The sequence below is a fragment of the Crotalus tigris genome, unplaced genomic scaffold (assembly GCF_016545835.1).
Source record: "Crotalus tigris isolate CLP2741 ecotype Arizona unplaced genomic scaffold, ASM1654583v1 scf7180000024310.2302065, whole genome shotgun sequence".
Taxonomy (NCBI): domain Eukaryota; kingdom Metazoa; phylum Chordata; class Lepidosauria; order Squamata; family Viperidae; genus Crotalus; species Crotalus tigris.
In genome coordinates, this window is record NW_024100482.1 from 1,792,809 (window position 1) to 1,819,272 (window position 26,464).

General features: G+C 35.7%; 1 protein-coding gene and 1 long non-coding RNA gene across 5 annotated transcripts in view; one reads left to right on the forward strand and one right to left on the reverse strand.

Annotated features, from left to right (window-relative positions):
* Positions 1-25,885, forward strand: part of FNIP1 (folliculin interacting protein 1) — a 111,400-nt gene extending 85,515 nt beyond the window's left edge. For all 4 annotated transcript variants that reach the window (XM_039324959.1, XM_039324961.1, XM_039324960.1 and 1 more), the window contains 7 exons: positions 8,850-8,996; positions 11,020-11,189; positions 12,552-13,974; positions 15,197-15,365; positions 17,350-17,547; positions 19,738-19,853; positions 20,739-25,885. In XM_039324959.1, coding sequence (XP_039180893.1) covers positions 8,850-8,996; positions 11,020-11,189; positions 12,552-13,974; positions 15,197-15,365; positions 17,350-17,547; positions 19,738-19,853; positions 20,739-20,817 — 2,302 coding nt within the window. In that variant the 3' untranslated portion in view covers positions 20,818-25,885. The remainder of the gene's footprint in view (positions 1-8,849; positions 8,997-11,019; positions 11,190-12,551; positions 13,975-15,196; positions 15,366-17,349; positions 17,548-19,737; positions 19,854-20,738) is intronic.
* On the reverse strand, positions 523-6,493 carry LOC120299786. The gene is made up of 2 exons (XR_005554481.1): positions 5,299-6,493; positions 523-1,558 (listed from the first exon to the last, which is right to left on the reverse strand). It is a non-coding gene; the product is annotated as an uncharacterized LOC120299786 (long non-coding RNA).
* Positions 25,886-26,464: the final 579 nt, after the last annotated feature.

Sequence of the window (26,464 nt, forward strand, 5' to 3'; positions counted from 1 at the left end):
AAATGGGTGTTTACAACATTGCTTTCATCATGATGACAAAAGATGTGGATCCTGCAGACACCCCTATCCTAGAAGATTGCAGTGCAACAAGAAGCACCAAGAACTTTCCTAGAGACTGGGAGAAACACCTTCATGTGTATGAATGCCTTTTATGTGATCAGTTGCAGTGATTCGGTTTCAGTATCTAGTTGTCATGTATAAGTAGATCTGCTGTCTTTTCTTAAAGATATTTAAATGAATCCAACTTTCCTAAGAAGGAATAATGCAAATAGAACGATTGCTTTTACAGCAGTTCATAAGCTATTCAGCACAGATAACTACCTCAGAAGTATATTTTGGGTGCAAAGCCTTTAACCTGTCATCTACTGTCTAGTTGCCTTTAATCTGCATAGTTTGCAAAGTTGGCTTTCATGGTTGAGAAAGGAATAATTATGGATTTAAAATGAATTCCTGTAATAAATTTGAGTCAGCCCTTCTGGTGGGGGTGATGGTGTTTGTTTGAAAAGCATGAGATACAATGGATTTTGGATTCTTATTTTTATTTGATTTCTTATTTGATTCTTCCTTTTATTTGCTTCCTCTTAAAATCTGAACCTTGAAACCCTGAATGTCCTGTTTCAAGAAATCAGATGATCTGTGGTGTCTTCCTCTAAGGCTCGGAACAGACTTGGCGCTTTGAGGATGGTTTCCATCAGCTTCTAGGTAGTGAAAAGCAGAAGAGGGCCTGATGGGGGCCATTATTTAGGAATAGAGCAGAAAGTATGTGCAGTCCCAGCTTCTGTTCTTGTTATATCCTGTTCAAAGGATTTTATATTTTAGTTTGCTTGAGAGATTGGAGAGCTACTTTTAGGGCTGAACAGACTTTGATGGGTCAACACAATCCAAGCGTAGATAGTTAGGTGTGCACAGCACAATGGCACAGCGTTTCACAAGGCCATCTCATATTTGCTACAGTCTTTATGCAGTGGAATTGCAACATAACAAAAAATACTTTATTTAAGTGCAGCCCTTGAATTCTTCCCTTGGCCAGTCCTTTTGAAGCCAGAATCGTCGCTTGATGCCTTTGATTTGAGCCATGTTTGCAGGTATAGCCATGATTTTTAAAGGAGACTTTTCCCCTTTCTAAATCCCTTATCACCTTGGAATGTAGAGCTAGGACTAGGGTTGTGTGGAAACAATCAGTCTGTCACTGGAGACTGTCAGTGTATTAATTTTTAGTGTCACATAATTCCTTCCACATAGGAAAGCTAAAGAATGCCAATCTGGTTTACTGCTACATCCCTGCGTTCCCATGATCCCTTTGGCTTCTGAAGGCTTCTGCTAATTAACTTTCAGCCCAGCTAATGCTACAGAGGAAATTTTGAAGACCAGTTTTCTCTAGAGACGCAGGGCTGGCAGGATCCCACTGCCAAGAATTTCCCTTTTGTTCTGCCTGCTGACTTCTGAGATACTTTTTTCTTTCTTCCTGAAGCCATAGTGTCTTGACATTGTGTAGAAGTTACTGGAATGGTAGTTTTAGTGTGCTTGCCACGTTCTGTTTTGGGGTTTTTCTTCTTCACTGTAAAAGTAGATGCAACAAGGAAACCGTTAGGATTTGGCAGAGAAACACGTGCTAATGGCTGAATGTTTCTGCTTCAGTGGGAACATTACTTCCCCTTGTACTGTATTGTACTGTCTTCCTAGCCTCCTCTTTATCCTCCAGTATGAAATTGTTGCTGATGACTACAAGGAAAGGATGATGGCTTTAGAGAATTGTTGTTAGTAGCAGTGTTTGTGAAGTTAAAGGGGTCTGGCATTCTTCCCCCAAAAGGCTGCTTAACATGAATAAAACCGCAAGTATCTGTAAGCTGCAGCATATTGTATCCTAGAATGGACTTCAGGAGGTTTTGAAAGAGAAGATATATTTTCTTGTACCGCATTGTATTTTTTTTTTTTTAATATTACTAGTTCTGCTGCCATGCAGACATATACAAGACAAGCAGCACTCCAGTACCGTAGGGTTTCTCTGCAGTTCTGATTTGGCTTGGAATTGCTAGCTCCTCCTTTGTTTATCTCTAGAAGAAGCAGTTCTCATTTGATCTTGGATTGGGCTTGCCTTGGATTGTGTTTAGGAACTGGTTTTTGCAAGGGCTCACTCCCTTTATCTTCATGGAGAATGTTAAATAAAAAAGGGGTGATTTGCTACTGAAGTGAAAGAGCAACCGAAGCGAAAACATTGCAAAAAGATAAAAATCAGTCCTCTTTATTGTGTATAATTGAGACATTTGTTGACTAAATCTTTAAACACATGACATGTTGATTATGTAATGGGGGGGGATAAGAAGGCTTGGTCGGAAATGTGCCCAGTTTCTGAAGTACAGTAAATATTCTACAGCAGCACAGCTGGGTGCATAGAAACCAAAATATTGTAGAGATGAAACTACCTCTGAGTTATTTTACTGTTTAACTAATCATGTTAACGTGTAGAAGAGCTACTGTTGCCGGAGAGTTTGATGATCTATTCTAGTGGGAATTTTGGAGTTCTGCAAACTGCACAGTTTATCAAGTATTTGTATTAGCAGTAGAGCAGCTAATTCACTTTCCAGTTTTTTTTTCCTCTGAAGAGTCAGCATGCCCAAGGCATACAATGTTTTTTTTGTTTCTTAAAAAAAAAAACCTATCAAGCTTGTATCAGGACTTAAACTAGTATTTTTCTGTTTTCACATGATGGGGAACTAACAGATATTTTCATCAAATGCAGAGAGGGGTGCTATGAAAAAGACCAAAGTGGTTGCCAATGGCTGTAGACCTGCAGGTTGCCCAACCCTTTATTAGCAAATGAAGCAGCAGATAATGATGCCCATTCCTGTTTCTGTATAGATGTTCTTATACAAGTGCAAGAATGGTTCAAGATAGTATTGCTGGTTGCTTCCATTTTTGCACTTTTCTTTAGACAAACACATATGCATAGAAGGCAGTTCATCTTTTGTGGGGACCTGAGAAGAATGTTCTTTGTGAAAAATGTAGGCTTTTCATAAATTCTGCCAGGAAGTGTCTTATAATCTTATTTCCACCTACCACAAGTTACAGAATAGCTTGAAAAATGTAAAAATAAGAATGCTAAGAGTTCTAATATAAGGAATCCTGTTTTTACTGTTGTCATGACTTTGCATCATTCTTACCTTTCTATTCGTCATTGATATATATATTTGTTTTCTGAGGTTTTCGCGGGTGTTTGTATGTATGTCTTTGGTTATTCGGGTTTTCTCCCGTGTCAAATTGGAAATGTCTTGGCAACGTTTCAATGAAGTCTCATTCGTCATCTTCAGGCTGGTGTTTTCGGCTTTGTGTTACGATCACACATTGCTCCTAGAAGCACGAAGCCAAAAACACCAGCCTGAAGATGACGAATGAGACTTTGTCGAAACGTCGCCAAGACATTTCCAATTTGACGCGGGAGAAAACCCGAATAACCAAAGACCTACATATATATACCCTCCCTACAAATTTTTGTCTTGTTTATTTGAGTATGCTGGCAGAGGAGAAGGAGTTGTCAGCTGGTGTGAGTCTGCTTTGCTTTCAAAAGAAACTAGTTTTTAAAGGAAACCAGCCTTATATAAAGACAAGATTTATTTTTAGCATATGAATGTTTCTGTCAGGTTTGAGGCAAATTGGTGGGTGGGTATGATTCATTGGAGTTGCTGACAAAAATCTGAAAAAGCGTTGGTTTGCACCAAAGTGTTTCAAGTACTAAAGAAACAGCAAAGGAGCTTTTGTCATCAAAACATAACAGGGAGGAAAGGAGTTTCAGAATTTAAATCAGTCACTGAGAGGGCCGTAAAAGATCAGTTCATCCAGGCTTTAAGCAACCAGCACTCAAGAGGCTATCCAACAATTTTGCTGGCATGTACATTCAGTGACTATTACATTTTTAAATAATAACCATATGGGGAGAGGAAAAAGGAAGAAACATTGCAAATGGGAAACATCTTGTGAGCTTTGAAAGCCAATGTGCACAATGTTTTAAAGCACATCCCACCACTATCTTGAGAATCTTTACATTAAAAAACAAAACCTCTTCAATTAACAAAGTGCTTGTGCATTTTTCAATGCCAAACCCCCTCCAAGAAATACTTTCCTGTGCACACTTCAACAGTATTAAATTAATTATTCCTTTCCAGGGTAAATGTACATCATTTCCCAGCTTTTGGGCTAAGATCGGAACAAGTGGGGGGGGGGAATAAGCAAATCAGATTATTAACAGCACTTTGTTTTTTCCAAGTTCAAAATGATTGGCCTTCATTAAATAGGCAGTTTTCACTCCTGTATCATCTGTGGGAAGTCTGCGAAGTTGGTAGACCTTCATCACAGAAAACTTAAGGGGGTATTCTAAAAGGGATATAATTAGTGTTCCTTCCTCCAAAACTTACTTTGCCTAAGTACCTAATTTAGGCCTGCTTTCCTCTTTTATAAATTATTGCCTAAAATAGCCTTCCCCAACTTTGTATAACTGTGTTATGATTGCAAGCTGCAGAATTTTCAACTAATTAGATACTAAGTTGGAGATAATTAAATTAGTATGCTAAGAATTGCGTGATATTAATCTCTTTTTATTCAGTTTGAATGTGGTCAAGTTTAAAGTAATGTTCCCCAATCTTGTCCCTTTCTTGCTAGACAGATTTAATTGTTACTATCCAAGTCCCTAAATATTCTTGACCACGATATCTGGGATGAAGAAAATTATCTTCAAATACCTCCAGAGGAGTCTGAGCTGGGATGCTGAGTTAAGGCCATAATTTTTGAAAAATCCAGTGTAGAAATGCAAAATCCCTGCTACAACCCCATTCCCACTTCCTTTATAATGAGAAGATTTTGTCCTATCAACTGTGGGAAAGGTCGGGAGTATCAGAGTTTTTAAGCAGAGTACAGCCATAAGCTCTGAGCTTTATCTTCTGAGAGGATTTTCTCTACAAAAATCAGCTCGGCTGGATTGTGAACATCCATATTATACCGCAGTCTGCATGGTGTGATTATCTAATGAGCAGTGTGAAAAGCACGTGGGCTTGTTTCCAAACATCATTACATGAATGGATGCCTCCACCCTATCCCTTTTAATTATATATGAATTGTAATTATCATAATAGTGAGGGGGGCAGGAATGGTTTCTTTCTGGTCTAAAACTATGTAGTCCTGAGGAATCAAAAGAAGAAACTCCAAGGGCCTTGACTTTGCTTTCCACTAATCAACACCTGGACAAGTGACTAAACTGCCCTACAAGTCACCACTATTAACAATAGGTAGGCTTAGATTTATACATACATGTGTGCTTCTATAATTATCCTTTGTCCTTTCATCCCAGTTCCTCTTCTTGGGTGTGCGTAGCTTCCTTTTTCCAGCGGTGACCTTGTCCCTTCCACACCCACTCTCTTTTCTGAGTAGTGGCCACCCTGCCTTGATTGGACCTTCCTCAGAAAAGGAGGCAAAGAGATTTCCCAGAGACTGTCAAAATGCAAATGTAAAGAAAGAATTGAAACAGTCTGTGACGTGCTTTGGCCCTTACATAATCTCTGGCTATGCCCTGTGAAGCTGTTTGAGGAGGAAGGAATCAATGCCTGCCACTCGCCTATCCTGAGAGAGCCAGGAAGAAATGCAAAGCAGACTGTCCACCCGCCCTTGGCCAGTTAATCCTCTGCCTAGTGTTTTGTGCAAATTGCTTCTATATCTGGCACGGAGGGTTCCCTTCGCTGCAGTCACATGCCTGCTGGCGAGCGGCCAGCGGAATCTGATCTCTCTGAGGAAACACTATCAGTTGCAGATGCAGCCACAGTTACCAGAATAGTAAATAAGGAGTCACAAGACTGGAGCTAGCCTTTCAACGAAAACAAATCGTTTAATATCTCTGGCTTAAAACAGAAACTCTGCTTTCTCCTCCTGTTTCTCTCCCACCCTCGAAGTACCTATGGACTATTCAGTCTGAGGAAGCTTTCTAAAAGCTTGCTTTGGGGTTTGAATGTGCTGAAATGGGACCCAGGAGGCTGGTTTGAATTTTGAATTCCACCTCAGCTTTGCAGAATGGGCTGATTTGCTGTTTTGCAAGTTAACAGCTTCCACATCAAGCATTTTATTTTATTTTATTTTATTTCGTGGTGGTGGGAATTCTGACGGATGGATGGCAGATCTGGGTTGCAGTGAAGGAAAGCCAAAGGAATGAAAGTCACCCTGAGAGAACTGTAGTTTTCTTCTGATTTATATTTTTAACTGTGAGTCTAGATCAGTGTTTCCCAAACTTGGCCTCATGAGGGTATGTGGACTTCAACTCCCAGAATTGTCCAATTTTGAGGCTTTGGTAATCAAAGAGTAAACTTGTGCTTCATAGGAAAAAATACTACAGAATAACTTTCTATAAGTAATCCTTGACTTATGACCATAAGTGAGCTCAAAATTTCTGTTGCTAAGTGAAACAATTGAGTTTTGCCCTATTTCATGACTTTTCTCACCACAGTTGTTAAGTGAATTCCTGCAGTTGTTAAGTTAGTAATACGGCTGTTAAGTGAATCTGGTGTCATGGTTCCGAAAGATGAAACTCTTCAAAGAACTTTGAGGCATTGTTTGCCTTAAAGAATCTTTAATTAAGCAACATAGCTTCGGCACCTACATAGGCGAAGACAAAATCTGAATTCTCCTCCCCTAAATACATAGTATCGAAGCATAATTCACTCCTCCATTTAACAGTCATTAATCACATTCTCCAATTAGTTCCAATTAGTTTGAAGTGCGAACTTTCCCTCCCATTCCATAACCCACCATTTCTTATCTTCTCTACTGAGATATTGTTATGTCTAACTAATCCCCATGCACATTTTCCCCCTCCCCTCCAGCACCATCTAATTCTAACTCTAAAAGTAATACACAGGTTAAAGAGGAAATGGCTGCATCTTTGTATATTGTCAAAGCAAGAACAACCGATGTTAGCAGTGTTGACATCTGGCTTCCCCATTGACTTTGCTTGTTAGGAAGTTGCAAAAGGTAATCACTTGACCCTGGGACACTGCAATCATCATAAATATGAGTCAGTCACCAAGCGTCTGAATTCTGATCATGGGACTGTGTGGATGCTGCAATGGTCATAAGTGTGAAACACAATCATAAGTCACGTTTTTCAGTGCCGTTGTAACTTTGAACAAACTATTGTAAATTGAGGACCACCTATATTAGCCCTTGCCAATTTATCTTGGAGAACACCTTCTAATGATGAACAGTTTCTTTATGTCTTCTAAACCTTCATAACCTCTAGGACCTTTTAGAATTACTAATATTAATTCTCTTTTACATGGGCTTAGTTTGAATCACATTGATGTTGCTAAGACTAAACAATTTACCAGTTTTTCTAGGCTTTGTTGTAATCTATTTTTTTCTGTGAGAAACCCTCAGTTTCTCATTTAAAGAATTCTAAGTTGGATAGTACAGAGCTCCTGGAACCCACGCACACTTTTTCAGAAATCATTAAGGATGATGGAAAACTGCATTAGTATTTGGCAAGGGAACTTCAAACAGGTCACAGTGGCAGTTTCTAAACTGCATGTAGTGGTAACAGGAAAAATGAAATAAATAAAGCTTGAGAGATTGTGTGATTTTAAAAGTATGGAACAGTAATTATGCTAATTGTATTCTTGGGATTGTTTTTTTCTTGGATTTGTAGATTTGTAAACAATATCCTCTTGTCTGCAGAATGATTTTCTATCCTCCTGTGTATTGGTTTAATTTTACATGAATTTATTAAACAGAAAAGTTGTTTTTATTGATTTATTTACATGATGCTGTCTAAATATGATAAACCCTGCCCCAGGTGAGTAACATCCTGAAAATAGATGCAACAGGGGAAAAAAATGAAACAAGAAAGGAAAACACATAAGATGAAAAGGAAAAAGAATAAGCAGTTAGTTTGATGATGAATAAGTTATTTTAATCATAGTAGAGTAGCTTTCGGTTAGCTTAATGTTCTGCAGATATGTTGGAATTCAACTCCTTGTATTTCCAACTAACATGGCTATGAAAAACAAGATGAAATATAATATTGATAAACATTGCAGAAATGATGAATGTTATCCCAAAGATGCTTTTTCATGAGAAAGTCCAGTTGCCTCGTGAAAAAGCATCTTTGGGACAACTATGACCTGGGTGACTGAGAATCTCCATAGACATGATGAATGTTATGATAATGATGATAAAATATTGAAGGCACATCTAAACTTGTCTGTAGCTTTTAAATTTACTGACAGCATCTGATACTGTGTGTAAGTTGTATTTATTTACTGCTTAAATAAGATACAACAATAGACAAAAACTTGTCAAGTTGAACCAATAACTACATAATACAAATAAAATTTCTGTTGAGTCAATTGGAACAGAGTTGTTTGTTCAAGATGAGCAGTCACACTGTTATAAAGATCTTTAGAATTTCTCCAGTGTTACTTATTCTTTTTTTTTAATCCCAAATCTCAGAACATGTTGAAACTCAGCTTTACAATTTCTGTTGTTTACTTTGTGAATGAAAAGCTCTACTTATTTGCACATTCATATAACTGTGTATATCTATCCAACTCTAGGTCTAGGTAGTCAAGCTAGGACTGGATTCTACAATACTTGAATTGGGATGTCTACCATGCACTGTACCTTGTTTTAAATCTAAGGTTGAATGGGGTGCTCTAGTATCCTCAGTATGCAGGAGATGCTGAAAGCAGGGAGGTGAGGCTTCTCAGAACTGGGACTAAAAAATAAAAAAAAAATGAGTTTGCCTCTATATAAAATGCCTCTTTGAGCCATGTGATGTAAGATGTTGGTAACGTAATCTTGTGTTTTTTGCCTTTTAGAACAACAATTTGCAATCTCTATACTATGCCACGGATTACAGAACCAGTTTGGCTTACGATGATGTCGGGGATGCCCGAGAAGAACCAGCTCTGCCATCACTTTATGAAGGAATTTACTTTCCTAATGGAACAGGCTTCCAAGAACCAGTAAAGCATTCTTATATTAATATTATTATTTTGCTTTTTTTAATTTTGTAGCAGTTTATTAAGGATGATATGCGTAACAGTGTCTTTTTTTCCTCATAAAATGCCTCATACCCATAAAGGAAAAGGATGCCATTTATCAGAATCTAAAAATGTACCCTCAAGTGACAGTGAAGGGTAGAAACCTAAAAGAAAGTTACCTTAGTTGATAACTAATTTCAATTTTCTCTTTGAAGCCAAATTTAAACTGCTAAGTTAACATTTAGAAACCTTTATTAAGTGTAGCCTAATTTTCAATTCTAAACGAAAAACTAGCATTAAAACAACAAAAAATGAAACAGAATACAGTTGCTTAATAGTGATACTATTATATAACCGTGATAGCCAACAATAACTTGAAACACAACTTATAAATATTTTAAGTCTTTTTTCAGCTCTTTAAGTTACATTTCAGTTCTGTTTCTAAAAAAAAAAAGTTAATGTTTCTGTAAAAGATTTTAGCCAATAAGACCTGCTTGCTGGCTGAAAGAATAAAGATTTGCATAAGCAGGAAGGAAAACTTAAGATGAACTGCCAAACCATATAATCTCCAAAGTGCTCAGTAACCAGATGCTGGAAAGCTACCAGCTGCCCAATATCATATGTTAACTAGTTTTCTTAGCTGGGGGAAAGGAATGTAGACTTGGCCTTGGGAATGGTGAAGAAAAGAGCAAACCCTTAAGGGGGAACTGTAAAAAAAAAATTACTCAGGCATGAGAAAGAAGAAACCACAAGAAAAGAAGTCAAAATAAACTATGTTATGATTTTAACATATCTAAATAAAAACTATGATTTTGTTTGGTATAACCTGGGGCATAGAGAAAATCCATCTTGATCTACTTTCAAGATTTTATTATATCTTCCAACAATAGAGAAGATTCCTGAAATTCCTGCCTTCCATGTTTTTGAATTTGCCTAAATCAAAAGACTCACAGCTGAACTAATGCAATTCCATGGTGTATTGTATCTAGATTTCAAAGCTTCTTTAAGAATATTATTTATTTACTTATTAATTCAATTTTGAAGTCACCCAAGCTACTGTGCGTGTCTTACCGATAAAAAATTAAGATCAAGAAAAAAGAAGACAACTGACCAGGGACAAAACCCAAAGAACCAAACAGCAAAACAAGCACAATCTTAAACCAAGGCCTGGGAAAACAATTAGATATTTAGCAATTTGTAGAAAGTCAAAAAGATGGGAGCAGTTCAAATCTCGGGATGAAGGTGTGTATTATTCCACAGGGCAGGAACTATCACCAAGAAGGCATGCTTCTGAGGTTCCCTATGATGATACTGTTTAATTAATGAGACCAAGAGACATATGGATAGAGGCTGTTCTCTTATAACCAGGCCCATGCAAGATTTTAGGGGCAATAATCAAGATCTTGAATTGCACCAGGATGCCAGGTGTCAGCTAGTGCAGCTTGAGAAGTAGCAAGAAAGTTAAAATAATCCAGTCAAGAGGTAACCAAGGCGTGACTGACTGAAGATCCTTCTGTGCTACTTGAGAGTCCAGTATGATGTAGGCCAAGCCAAAAGTCCTTTTAAAGTTCTGATACATCTTCTCTTCCGAAAAGAACAAAAAAGTACATTTGAAATTCTAGTTGCCTTTAAAAATTATTAGCATTACACGTTTTAGTTTCTTACAAAAATCTGACATTATAGAATAAAAAAAAAGATCCAAATGGGTTGTATTTAATGGTTCCAATTCAGAAACTCCATGTGTTGGTAAGACACAGCATCTGCATTCCGTTTCCTGATGTACCGTTTTTGAAACAGAAACAACAACATGATACTATGTTAAGAGTTTTGGAAGTACCTTAGAATCTGTTCCCTGATCTGGAAATGTTAATTGAATTCTCTCTTACAGTAAGGGACATTATGTATTACAGGCTTCCTTTAATAGAAGTAAATTCATCCAAAATCCTGTATAATCTTTTTCTTCAGTTTCTAAAGTGCGTGCCTTTCCCCCCCCCCCCCAATCCAGATTTTTACCTGCTCTTCTAACTGCAGTTTTGACAAACCATCTGGCCTGGGTTCCAACTGTCATGCCAAATGGCCAGCCACCAATTCGAATATTTCTAGAGAAGCATTCCTCACAGACAGTGGACTTGTTGGCAAAGAGTCACCCGTACAATCCACTGTGGGCACAATTAGGTATGTTTTAAACTACCTCAGTATATTTCTTCCATGAACAAAATATCCGTTTGCTAAGCTGTTTAATTCCTGTTGCTAAAAACAAAAAACTGTATTTTTTAAAGAAAAAGAAACAAACAGTGTAACACTTCTCAGTTAGATAAAGCAAAAATATATTAAAACTTTCAATTAACAGTTGTTTTTCTCCTATCTCCCCCATGGTACCACTTATTTGTCTTGCTTCTTTCCTTCATGTTCCTCTAAAATGAAGTTTAATTTATGGTATAATTCTACTTCCAAGTTTGTTAGTCAAGGTTCTTACAGCCTGATTCTATTCATATTTATTCAGAAATAGCAGTATGGTAAATTAGGAATTCAGGAGTTCAAAACTCTGGAATTTTATCCAGTGGATCCTAATGGATTGGGCATTATTATGCATTAAGCAATTCTTGTTTTGTGAGATTTTTATAAAGTATCAACACAACTGGGCCATATCTGTAGTGATTGTCAAAATGAGCTCCTATATTTCAAAGTTTATACTGTCTTCGGTATTATGTTTTGATATTCTTGTTCTTGAGGCAAATGCAGCCTTTACAACAGGGGTGTTAAATTGCCGGCCCGCGGGCTGGATGCTTCATCCGGAAGCCGCACCCACCCCATTGCCCACAATGGCAAAACTGTCCTGATACGTTGCACGGCGTCACGTGACATCTCAAGTTTGACATGTCTGCTTTACACAGTGGAAGCTGACTAGAATAAAACAACTGATAGAGACACTGGGCGTCAGGTTAATAAATTATTATTACTTATATCAGATTTATTAGCATTATAAATTTAAGTTTGGGTGTAAAAATTAATATTGTAAGGCAGTATACAATTGGAATAAAACAATTAAATGATTTTATAGAATAGTAATAATAAAATAACATTAAAAAAATTATTGACCTAAAGTACAGAATTATTAATTATTTATCAAATTTGTATAGCCATTCTTTTCACAAAAAGAGACTCTATTGAAATCCATAGAGAAAATGTAATAATTATATCTAGTTAAATGTGATGATGTAGTGTATAAAGGAGAATAATGCATAAGGAGTGATTGTTTTAGAAACTAAAAATTAGAGTCCAGTTGTAATGACTATTTTTAAAATGATTCTGCCAACTATTAATGGAAAAAGATAGCAGTAAGAATCCCTCTCTCTCTCCCTCCCTCCCTCTCCCTCTCTCTCTCTCTCTCTCTCTCTCTCTCTCTCTTTCTGTGTGTGTGTGTGTTCCCTGCACCCTTAGTCCACTCTTAGTCTGTACAGAAGATCTCCATTATAATTCAAGACTTTGCATTCTATACTGAATAACAACATACTGCTTTTATATTCTGCTTCACAGGAGATCTCTATGGAGCCATTGGATCACCTGTGAGACTATCAAAAACAGTTGTGGTTGGCAAAAGGCAAGATCTTGTGCAACGCTTACTTTATTTCCTTACTTACTTCATAAGATGCTCTGAGTTGCAAGAGACTCATCTTTTGGAAAATGGTGAGGATGAAGCCATAGTGATGCCCGGTACAGTCATCACCACAACACTAGCAAAAGGAGAGGTGGAGGAATCTGAATATGTGCTCGTCACAATGCACAAGAATAGAAGCAATCTATCTTTTCAAGAGTCTGAAGAATTGAGAACTTCTGACTGCAGTTGTAAACATTGCAAATGCCCTGTTAATCCTAGTCAAAGTGCAGATACTGCTTCAGGACTGGAGAAAGAAGATTCACAGAACACCCCAAAAATGGATAAAGCTGCTTCATGTGAAAGTAGTGTGGAGCTTTCTAATTCTCAAGAACAGTCTGTTGAAGTTAAGTGCAAAGAAACCCCAATGCCTTGCACGGGAATAAAGTTGGAAAGAGTAGTTTTCACAGGATCAGCTTCTGTGGAAACGTGTGTGTTGCCAGAGTCCAGATTAGAACCAGCTGGTGGATTGTGGCAGAACAGAGAATTGATAGATTCTGACAATCAGCCTGTTGAACTGTTGAGATCAACAAGTACAATGGTAGAGAAGAAACCACCTGATAAAATGTCATCTCATGCAATTCCTTGTAGTGTGGCTGAAGCTCAAACAAAGGTGACTTTCCTCATTGGAGATTCTATGTCCCCTGATTCAGATATTGAAGTGCGAAGTCAAGTGGCTGAAGAACAAATGACCAGACACAGCAGCCATAGGGTGATCAAAGAAGGAACAACTGCTGAGCAGAACTGTGAAAAACAAACCCTTGAGGACCAAAAAAGAGATCAGAATACGCCCGAAAAGTTCCCTCAGGTTACCATTGAGGTCCAGAATTGGAATTCTTACAGAGCGGAAAGTGCAAATTTGCTTACCGAATATTTTAGTGAAGAAGGTTCTGTTGTAACTAGGACTATAGATGATATTCCAGTGAAAACAGCAAGAGACATTCTAGACTCTAATAGTAGCTTAGAATTTCCACCCAAAACTTTGAGTACAAAGAATAACAAATCCCCTAGTGAATTTTGTAAGTTTATGGAATCTGTTCGTCAAGAGACTTGTAAAAACTGTTTTGCAGAACAGGACCAAAGAGAAAAACTCTCCATGTTTATCCCCCATGGGGAAAGAGAGAACTTAGAAAAAAAATCTGATCCAGGTGTGGATTGGGACATTCCAAGAAATGAGAGTTCTGATAGTGCTCTCGGTGACAGTGAAAGTGAAGATGCAGCTCATGATGCTGCAAGGACAAGCAGCAATTATTATGGGGCAGAGCAAGAAGAATGGGCAGAAGAAGAGGATATACCATTTCCTGGGTATGTGTTTCTTGTAGCAACTTACATTTTCTTAAATCTGAATGATTGTCAGCCCTTCAAAGTAGACCAAACGAGGAAACCAAAGTCTTGTAGGCCAATATTTTTATTGTATAGATAATAATAACAGAATATTGCAAATCTGAATGTGCTGCCCCATCCCTCCCTTCCTTTTATCTTTGTGAGAATTAGGGAGAGTCTTGTCTGAGATGTCTCCTCAAGTTACTATCTGTCTTGGACTCGACCCTCTTTTATCTGACTATTATCATGGTAATGACTTTTCCTCCTTTTCCTCAAGGCCATTCCCTCTTCCCTCTACACTGATTTGCTACATTCCTCCCAAATAGTGATCTTGAAGATAGTAGCCAGACTTGTAGGCGTATGTGTGTAATGGTTAAATACATACTCTATGGAGAAACTATTATGTATTTAATTATTTTAACTGGGTTTCTTTCCTGATATTATTTTAAGAAATGCAGTAATGCAAATAATATTTATTTCACTGAGGCTGCAATTTGAAAGAGTATCTAATTACATTTCTTACTTCGTGTAGTATATGTAGTATATAGTATAACCCTAATTTAGGATAGGTTATTTAAAGAAATATGGTTGTTTAAAAAATAGTATGACTATTATTAACCAGCATTAGTTTATATAGCTTCTTCATGTCTATTCTATGATCCAACTGGAAGTTTCTTTACTCTATATTCTAACCTTGATCAACAGTGAATTTTGCACTAAAATTCATCATATGCTTGTACATGATAAGACAGATTTTATTATGGACACAGACCACAGTTGAAAACAAAGATGTTAAAATAAGATTAAAATATAAAACAGAATAAGAATGTAACATGGTGGAGGATTCATTGGTAGACAGTTGGAGTATGTCTAATTTTACAGGCAGTACTATGAAATTTGGCTATGTTCAAGGAAACACAGTCATTATTAAAATGTTAAAATCTTAACTACATAAAAAATGATCAGAATTTTCCAGGTGTTTTTACAAGTAAGGAGTTTTAAGGTGGGTCCTAGGAACCTTAGAGAGAGTATAGTATAACAGGACATGAGCTGTATAGGAGCCTATATATAAGCAAGTCCCACTGAAATCAGTGAAATTTTGGTGGCATTAAATGCAAGAGTTGCCCATTGTAGTGTTTCGGTGAAGTAGAGAGAAATCAGTGTTAGTTATAGTATATATGCCCATGTTATACCTTTTTTTCAGGTCAAAATTAATTGAAGTGAACTCTGTCCAGCCCAGTATTGCCAATTTTGGAAGGTCCTTGCTAGGTGGCTACTGTCCATCTTACGTACCTGACTTTGTTTTGCAAGGACTAGGAAATGATGAGAAACTGAGACACTGTTTGATGTCAGATTTGTCGCATGCTGTGCAGGTAATTTAAACTATATTCAACAGATGAAATATATCTCAATAGCAAAAAAAAAAAAAAAAGAAATATTTCTGAAGCTTGCTAGAGCAGGCATGGAAGTTTTTTTTTTCCTTCAATTTTCATGATCTCATTCAGAAAAGATTCTTATCATTTCATAAAAAAATAAAAGACCTGTTCAGTATCGGCTAAGAAGCTTTGGCTAAGAATCTTTGGATGTTCTCTTGCTTGAGGTCACATTTAATTCTCAAATTTGAAGGCTCATCTTATTTCATTCACTATTTAGTGATAATATTTATGTAACCATTGATTAAATGTTTATGTTTGAGTAATAGGTATTAGTAGTAAAGAGCTCATCTTCATGTCCTGCTTGGAAGGTTTAGAGGCATCTGGTTGGCCCCTTGTTTAAACTGAATTCTACATGAATAGGATTCATAATCTGATCTACAAAGGGAACATTTATGTTTTTAATTATTATTTAAGTTTTTCCACTTCTTATCGGCACTAAAAAGTGTAATAGGGTGTTGCTGTTACTAATGTAGACAAGTAGCAATGAACTATGAACAAGAACATATACATTAAATATGACCTTAAAATTAACTTTACGTGTGCCATGGCTTTGTAAGGTTAGCAGCTGGTTGTATTTTTGTCCAACAACTTCCTGTGCAGTAGTGGCCTAAAGATTAAAATTACTCAGGAAGTATAAGTCATCATTCTCTCCTCTGGCTTGTGATTTGAAATGGACGTTTTCTATTTATTTTCAAACAAAAAAAAGGAATACTTTTTTTCTCAGACTACAGATAGTCCTCGACTTATGACCACAATTGAGCCCAGAATTTCTGATGTTAAGTGAGACATTTGTTAATTTTGCCCCATTTTACAACCTATCTTGCACAGTTGTTAAGGGAATCACTGCAGTTGTTAAGTTAGTGAACCAGTTGTTAAGTGAATCTGGCTTCCCCATTGACTTTGCTTGTCAGAAGGTCACAAAAGGGGATCACATGACCCTCCCCCCCAGGTCTCTGCAGCTGTCATAAATATGAGTAAGTTGACATGTGTCTGAATTCTGATCATGTGACCATGGGGATGCTGCAGTGGTCGTTAAGTGTGAAAAGTCAAGTCAAGTCACTTTTTTCAATGCCGTTGCAACTTTGAACAGTCACTAAATGAACTGTTGTAAGTTGAGGACTACCTTTATAATTTCCAACATCAAAAACGACTAAGGATGATGAGACAATATAGTGTATATAGACCCCATATACATTGACATATATTTCCATACATAACACTGGCTGTGAGAGAGAGCGCATATAATATTGGTGATTTGAAGGCCTCAATCATTTAGGCTTTTCTTGGATACATTTGATCTGCTTCAGAACTACTTCAAACTCATTATTTTACAAGGGCTTCTCTTTTGCTCCCTCTGCTGGTGTTTGTGCCTAAGGTAGGCTTTTGGCTACAACTTCACAATTTTTCAATATGAATTGAAAGATGATCGTTAGGCAACTTCATTTGCAAAATTAAAAAAAGATAGAACCATTTTAAGGTGCTTTGATTTACATCAATTTAGTGGATGTAAACTGAAGCACTCTTGCACAAAAATACAAAGGAAGAGAAAGAGAAACTTAAATAAATTTCAGAGTTTGTATGTGATCCTCTGCCATATCACAACCTGTTCTTCAAGCGTGTGGACTGATTTTTGTAGTTGGTTACGTTATATCCTATGTCTTGACTACAGTGAATACATAAGAGTTTGTTTGTTTCATTAGATTATATATTTCCTTTCATAGAATTGCAGCTTTCCCCAAAACACTGCATCTCTATTGTTGCTGATACATTGTTTGACCTCTGATGCTAAATTATTTTGAGATTTTCATTCTCAAATCAAGTTTACTGACAAAAAGTTCTCCTACACCATTGGTTGATGGCTATAATATCTTTAATACCAAAGTCACATTTGTTAAATGGCATGTATCTCTTTGACTTGTAGCATCCTGTTCTGGATGAACCAATTGCAGAAGCTGTCTGCATTATCGCAGATACTGATAAATGGACAGTGCAAGTGGCCAGTAGCCAGAGACGAATCATTGACAACAAACTTGGGAAAGATGTACTAGTCTCTAACCTTGTCTCCAACCTGCTTCATTCCACTCTTCAACTTTATAAGCATAATTTATCTCCAAATTTCGTAAGTACTTGGGCAGTTGAACTGTGAATGGAATCCTGCAGTTTCTGTCACTGTGCTACATTACTGTGTTTGCCCTCTCCCGGAAAAAGCAAAATGTCTTTAGTTCCTTTGACTTCAGTTGAATTTATTTTTTATGTGAACTCTACTTATTCATACAAACTTTGGAACTTCCCAGCAAACTTAGCAATTCTTCAATTTCTGTTTGTTTCCCAAGACTGATGTTTCCAAACAGAACAGCAGAAGTGGATGGAGATTATAGTCCAAAAATGTGATTCCCAGTACTTCCAAAGCTCCCACTTTCAGGTTTTGTTTCTTATGTTGAATAAACAGGAAATTGCAGACTGCAGAATATTTAGCTTTCATATTTGAATTTATAACCCCAATAACTGAAAACATGTTACAAAATCCACCATAGTGGACACAACTAGTCACTTTAGAACAATTCAATATTTATTCATTGCTTGCCTCTTTTCCATTAGTTCTTCCTCTGCCTTTCACATACACTTTCCTACAACGTTCTTGATTTTGAAGGTTTAAAGAGTATGTATGGTATGCATCCAATCAGAGACTATTTTGAAAACTGATAATGTCAACTATCAGTTAAAATTATCTTCATGAAACTAAATCAGAGGGAATAATTCCCCACTCTGCACTTTTTTTTTTTTTTGCTTTATTTCAGAAATACTTGTGGATAGGTAGCAGGATGAGTTTTACAGCTGGAAAGCTTTCCATTGAGTATCTTCCTCCTAGTTTGAGATTATCACTAGTTTTATATATATTTTTTTCATTTGACAAAAACCAAGTAGGAGGGGATATATTCAGCAGTGCAACCTATTATACGCATTAGTTCAGAGGTTGAAAAAGATTAAGGAGATGGTTTGATAAACAGGCAGTTGTCAGGTTTCTCATGACCTGGAAAGATATGGTTTTCTGCCTCCTCACAGGACATTTGTTAAGAGGAAACAGTATCAGCTTTCACACTAAGATATTATTCAAGTTCTATATGAGTAAGAACTCAGTTGCTGAAGTTCCTGTACCCTGTCCTTCCTTATTCAATAAGTCTACTTAATGAAAGTTATACAAGAATCTTGTTTGGAAAACTTAACTTTGGTTAAGTTAACTATCAAACTTATTGATTCAAAGGACACTACAAGACATAAAAAATGACTTGCTTATTGATATAGTGGCGTTGTTATGGAAACCTGTTGACATAAAAGGAAAGCTAGAATAAGATTTAAGAATGTGATTGAAGGTTTTATGTAATGATTTTAAAAGGCTTATTAGATATGGATTGATTTATGGCTTATGACAGTTAAATAAGATGTTAGAAGATTGAATAAAAATTAATTAAATGTCTGAACTTAATAATAAGATGTTTGTCTACGTATTAATATGTTTTGGATATAGTAACTTTGAGGAGGTTAAAGAAATGTGATATTGATATTAAGGGATTGATTGTTAGATTATAAAGTATAATAGAAAGGTATTTTTTTCACTTTTTTCTGTTCTTTGTTTTTTTCTTTGTTCTTTTTCTTTTCTGATATGAACTAATATACTTTTTTTATATATACATTAGAACTGATAGTTACTTTGTAATGGAAGAAGAATAGGGAAAAATAAGAAATGATATTAATAAATGTTTATTGAATATGTTAAGGAAAAAGGTAATGGGGAGACTCCCGAAGTGTTAACTATGTACTTAGATTAGAAATATGGAATATAGTAATTGAAATAAGTAAACTTCATACAGGATCTGGATTTGTGGATCTGTTTAGATGAAAAGTTATTGAGGATTGATAGGATTGATCTAGTTGTATTAAAATATATCAATTTGAATATAATATGTTATTAGAGGGAAAAGAGAGGGGTTTTTTTAAATGATTTAATCTGAGTTTTATGAGTATGTCTTTGTTGTGTGGATAATTGATTGCCCTGCCACCACATTGTTTTATAAGCACTTGTCTGTAAAATGAAAAAAACAATAAAACTTATTTTTTTTAAAAAAAAATTAACTATCAAACTTAGACAATTATCAAGAGACAATTATCAAGAGTTAATGCTATTAATGTCTAATATCTTTACTGATTATATGACTACAACATGTAAGCAGATTCAGATGTGGATGTGCCTAAAATAAAGACTATCGGCCAATGTTGTGATATTATTGTTTCTTTTTTCATTTGTCCCTAGTGTATCATGCACCTAGAAGATCGGTTGCAGGAGCTGTATTTTAAGAGCAAAATGTTGTCGGAATATCTCAAAGGCCAAATGCGGGTTCATGTGAAGGAGCTGGGAGTAGTACTGGGGTATGCTTTCTATCCAATTCTTGGTCCTGTTTACTTGTTTATTTTGAATACACAACTTCTAGGGCTATGTACAACAAATTTTTCATAGTCAGGAACAGCATTACTGACTTGACCTGCAATTCGGATCTTATTTGCTTTCACACTGAACTTTTTACTAGGAAAGCATCTGTACTGAGTTGCAGAGTTTAAATTATAACGTACCTGGAGAAGGAAAGATAGGTTTCAGGATTATCAGCTGCTTGACTATTAACTCCTATGAGAAACAAAGATAACTTTAGACAAAAAAGATCTATCTAAAGAGGATAGACTCTTGGTAAATTAAGGGGTAATTTTTGGAAGGACAAAAGTTTGTATGTATGGTATATCTCAATATGTTGTTCTTATGTAGTATTATAAGACCAGTCCTTAAAGCTATATTTGTAGGCAGCATATAAAATCAGGCCAATACAAAGGACATATTTTCTTTTCTTTGTTTCCTATTTATTCATCTCTAATTTTAAGAAAGCACTCCAAATTTAAACCCAGTGATCAAAAATTGTGTGCTTGAGAATATTCTGAATTGTATCCATCCACTTTTGATTTCCAAGAGAGCTGAAACAATTAAATCTTTAGCAAAGCAAATCTGTTCTCAGACTGATCCTGGGGGAATTGCTTCTTGTGACCATCAGTCCCATCATATGTATTTATGAAATACGTGTTTGCATTCTTCAATTACAGAAATATTCAGAGGTTGCTGTAATATATTTAAAGTACATTGACAGTTCATATACACAAGCCTTATGTTTTAATAAGCTAACTATAAGTGCTTTTACATGAGAAAATTATAATGAGCTTCAGAACTTTTCAAGCCACGGTGGTTGTTGATGATATTTCTTTGTTTTATAGGATTGAATCCAGTGATCTCCCTTTATTGGCAGCTGTAGCAAGCACCCACTCTCCATATGTTGCCCAGATTCTTCTCTAAAACCCCCAAAGGGCAAAGACAATAATTTTATTTTTATAAAATGGAAGACAAGGAAACAGACGTGAACTTCCATTTTCCAGACTCCTTCTTGCTTGCAGGCAAGTGAATTGAACAACCTGCCAGCTTGATAATGTGCCTCTGCAAGTAAACACATAAATGTACAAACATGTTCCCTTTCTTTCCTTGCCTATTCATTTAAAAATCAACCAACCAACCAACCAATAAAACAGAGATTCAGGTTACTAAAGATGACACTAGATCTTGGAATACTGAACATGGTTTGGACAAGGATTGCCAAAATGATGTAACTGCAGACTGTTGAATTACAGGATCACTAGAATGAAGAACTCCTTTGTGGCCTGCAAAGTGCTGTTGATGCTTGTACAAGGGATTGGAACCAGCTAATGTTTGAAGCCAATTAATAGTATATTTACAAGGCATAATGGTAAAGCTCTTTTTGTAACCAATTCAACTTCATTAGAACTACAATAAAATGTTTATTTGTTAAAGGCAGGTAGAATTGTAACCAATTCAACTGTGTTAGAAATATAGAAATTAATTTGTTAATGGCAGATAGGAGTTGGGAAGGTAGGGTGCAATTAATTTCCATAGGAGAAGGCCTGGGTGTAATATTTGTATGAATGCTTGATATTGATTGAGAATGAATGAATATGAATACATGAATATATCTTTGCGTGCGAAATTGACATCTTTGTTGATGTTCTGATATTGATACTACTATTTAAAGACTACAGAAAACAAATACTTGTTTTTTATATCAAAAAGAAAGAACCTGAACAAATGTTCTATAATATTTTATTAGTTTTTTTAACAAGAATTTCTTCCCCTTGATCATGTTTCATTTGGGATGCTGTAAAGAAAAACTAATTGCTGTTAAACCTATTTTATTTTAAAAAAAGAGGATGTTGTAAGAGCTTTATTACATATTGGTGTTCCATTAATTTCAGTGTATTTTTCTGAGAATTTATACCTTAGAAATTATATAATTTCTATAATACAGAGTTAAAATGCTGGAAAATAATTCTTTAACTATCCAGACAAATTTTAAGCTTTAAAACTCAATTTGTTTGTATTGTATTAATTATTAGGCTATTCTGATGAGACCACGTTTCTAACATGTTTATTAAGAACTGGTTTATAATCTAATCCTATGCGTGTTTGCTTCGAAGTAGACCCCAGGGAGTTTAATGGGATTTACAAGTTCTATCCAATTGTGGCCTCTGGCAACCATTCTGTGCCCACTTACACTCTTTGGGAGATCTGGAAATATGGAGTGGAATTATGGAAAAGAAAAGGGCAATTGTGTCATCCCCTTTCATCCTATGCTATCATTTTTGTCATGATTAAGTAATAAAGAATTCTGGTATGGGACCTGTAAGCTATAAACATATATATTGTAAATCAATCTGAAGAGCCCTTTGGATGTCTTGCAGCTATAATTCTAAGAATTCTCAACCAACATTTGATTTTTGGGAGTTGTAGTTCAAAAAGATGTAGTACTTTTTAATTTGAGGATGATGATATTATTTTGAATCATTTTTACTACCTCAAGTTAAATAAGGGGAAATGGCATTAAAAGCATTTAATACTTTCCCCTGTATCTAGTCAAGCATCAACAACATAGCAAATTGCTTTATTCTGTGATATTTTGATTCAGTTGAAACCAAAACCACATTTTTTCTTAATTCATACACAAATGAAGTCTTTCAGTTATTGAGTTTTTTCTTTTTGAAGATTGCTAGAGTCGTTTCTCCTTGCCTTTGCTGGAAAGCATACTACAAAGTATATCTACATTGCCCTTGTCCATAGTAAACAGTTCTTCTGGTCCTATTTTGATAAAACTGTTGCTATATAGTATGACTGTATTAGGTCTGTGACATCAATAATAATTAGGAGGAAACCGCATCCTACGTTTTAGGTTCATCTGAGAACTTTAAAACCGTTTCAACTGGAGAAGGTATAGGGCAGCTTTACGAATAATCATTTACTGTATTTTATTGCACAGTGGCCTGTGCAGCCTATTAAAATTTTAAAAAATAATTGGACAAAGCCTACAACTAACTTCTGTAGTAAAACTTTATCACTTGTTTAAGGATGCCTGCTTCCCCACTTCTTACTACTTGATTACCTCTCTAGCATTTGTTGTTGTTTTTAAATTGGACAAGATCACTACCTTATATAGCAGCAAGACTTCTCCATTTTACTTTCATTTTCAGTTATTTTTTAACTCCATTATATTTGAATGGTTGCCACAATAGACAGGATTGGGGCTAATATTACAGAAACAACTCTTTGTTAAAATGAATAACAATTTAGTTTTTATTATTTTAATAGAGTTTATTATAAAGCAAGTCACAATAATATGTGCAGACTATTCTGCTATGCTACAAATGCTTGACAGTCAAGGAATGGTTCTAGTAGCATACTGAAGAAGTGAACAGAAATCCATATAAAACAATGTTCAGTTTCCCATAGGAGGACACAGATAAATGTGGCCTTCCCTTTCAGTAACCTGTTACATTTACACATCCCCTAAGCTTTCCAAAGATTTAAAAATTCTAGCAAGAGGTTTTTTTTAGTATAAAAATTCATCCCTACACCTGCACACTAGTTAACAGTGTAATCATAAATTGACATTCAGTCTGCTGGGCCTTTGCAGTGGCAGATGCAAATGGGTGGGTTTAGCATTTAAAACATTGGGCCATTGTTTTTCTTCAGAACAAATTGAAAGATAAGAAGCTTTGCCAATCAGGCTGTCTCTCCAGTAAGCATAATATGAACACTGAGAGCTCAGGTTGATTTTAATACAGATGTCACTCACAAATGGCTGCACTAATGCAATTAAGTGGACATAGATTTGCCTATTGTAGTTAAAATTAATTAGGCTTGGACTGCTCATTAAGGTAGCCCCAGTGAACAGCAAACATGGGCTCAACTGTTTCTCATATATTTTAAAAAGAATTTTAAAAGAAATTGGTTAGGTGTGGTTAGGTTTTTAGGTTATTCTCATCAGGTGGCTAGAGTTTATGTTATAATTTTGCTACAATTCAATTTTTTAACAATGGGATCTAAAGTCTGCCTAAAAACAGAAGCTACAACTATGAAAGGGGAAAGGGCTTTCCAATAGTCCAGGATACCTGATTGATATTTTCTATGGTTCTTCTCCAGTTGAGAAATGATTTGCATTCCAGTTTGAACATAAATCTGTCTCCTATCCCTCACCTCCAATATATCTTGCAGACAATCACCTTGAACATGTTTAGTAAAGAAACTGCTGGTCTCAAGGATTTCCACATTGAAGAAAGTGATGGATGTGTTGGGCGTGCTAATAAAAGTCTGCACCACTGAAAGCCATAATTCTAACTCAAATGTTAAGTCCTACAGGGGTTTCCACACTGCAGGTTCATGCCAGATTCCGTGACTACATTTTTTGCAAAAGGATAGAACAGTTTATACCGTAAGCTTTTGTTATCTCCAGTCAATTTTCTTTTCTCCATTATTCCAAAGTGAAGGTCATAAATACTCAAAAATGGTAGAAGATAAGCAATCATTTGCATATATATAAGTGGTCCTGTGAGATTCACATGTAAAGCTAGGATAGTCTGCTCTTGCCACATATAGATTGGCCTTTAACAATTTGTCTTCTAATTTCTAAATTAAAGCTAGAGCAATGTTCCATCTTAGTTTTCCTCCTGAGGTATTAAGAAATTAAGCTGTTGATTGCAGCTTTATTGCCTGGCCTTACGACTCTCCTGTTCCTCTTAGGATTTCTGTTCTTAGCTGCAGAGGCGTTCTGTACAGTACATGTGGATTTAAAATATCCTGCTATGATATTTTCATGTTGTGAAATGCAGGAAATCTTCTTGGAGCAAAGAATTTGCTTATTTGTTCCCTCTCTGTTTCTGCATTGTATGACAACTGCGTATGTAGTTATTGTGTTATCTTTCTTGATGTTGGCTATTGGTGATTTGGAGGCATCCTTTGAAGCTGCTTCCTGGGTAAACTCTAAGCAGGGCCTCTAAATGGGAAGTTTTTCCACTGCAGTAGTGAACTATATGTTCACTGGCAATTTTAAAGGCTTGTAATGAGAATGTTTCTCAACCTTGGCAGCTTGAAGACATGTGGACTTTAACTCCCAGAATTCACCTGCCATTTTGGAAGTTGAAGTCTATATTTTTTCAAACTGCCGTGGTTGAGAAACACTAGATTAACAAGAAACTTGGTAATTTCTTCAAGTAGTAAGTGTTACCATTGGTGAATTTCTCCAAAATCTTTAGATAATTAGACATTATCCTTCAATTTCAAGCATTTGGTTGAATTGGTTTATTTTTATGATTTTGTTACTTATTCGAATTATATAACGGGAATAGTTACTGTGCAAAAAGTATGGCATGAGAGCATGCTTTCTTGTGCCTGATAACTTGTATATGGTACATGAAATATCAAGGTACTGCATAGATCTGTCTGGATTTTAATTCTTTTTCTAAGGGAAGTAAAACAGCGATGTAGCATTGACCTCATATGCTGTTCAGAACAATGTACATACAAGACTAATCTTGATTTTTGCAATATTTCTAATGCCCATTAATATGTCTTAATTTTAAGGCTGAAAATATTTAAGTATATTGCACATAAATGCTAACAAATTTATTTCCACTGATAACTTGGAAATGCAAGATTGTTAAAAAAAACAAAGGGAAATGGGAATCTGAAACATGATTTTTCATTGTAGCCTTTTAAAATCTGAGTTAAAACAGATATTTTTAAAATGGTTTTAATTGTCTTGTTTTCAGTCTTCTCTAAATTATGTAAATGGTGGTATGTGTTATATGCTGGATGAATGTACATAATTGTTATCTTTTGTGTTTTTCTGTAATATATATATATATATATATATATATATACATATGTGTGTGTGTGTGTGTGTGTGTGTATACACACACATACATACACAAATGTACATACATATCTGAAGATGTGCACTTGTATTATAATAATTTCCCAGTTTTAGGGGAACTTTGTGCAATAAATACAAGATTGTCTTTAACTGCTAGTTGTTAATATTGTCTTATTTTATTCAGAGTGGCAGATGGTTGGTGAAAAAAAAAACATAATTTAGAATTATTTCAGCTATATCCAAATCCCATCCCCTTGTACCTATATCAGTATCACATAAACATAGAGAAGGGGAGGCTGTGATGGCTGTTTTGCCCTTCATTCTGCGATAGTGCTGCAAGTAAAGGTACAGACCTATTTATGAATAAAGGGGAAAATGCATATCAGGAATAAGAATTGGTATTATCTATTTTTTTTAGAACATTTCAATTGCCCACCTTGGATTTTGGAGAGACAAGACTAATTGTGATCTTTGCCATTTCTAACCACTGCTGCCACACAGATTATATAGAAAGTAAACACAGGGTCAGTCGTAAAGGACTCAAATGTTTATACACCAATGCACAGAGTATGAGCAATAAACAGGGTGAATTAGAAATTCAGGTAAATGAGGACGGATATGATATTGTCATTACAGAAACTTGGTGGGATGAAACCCACAAATGGAATATACAGCTAGAGGGCTTTAAATTATTTAAAAGAAACAGACCAAATAAAAGAGGAGGTAGAG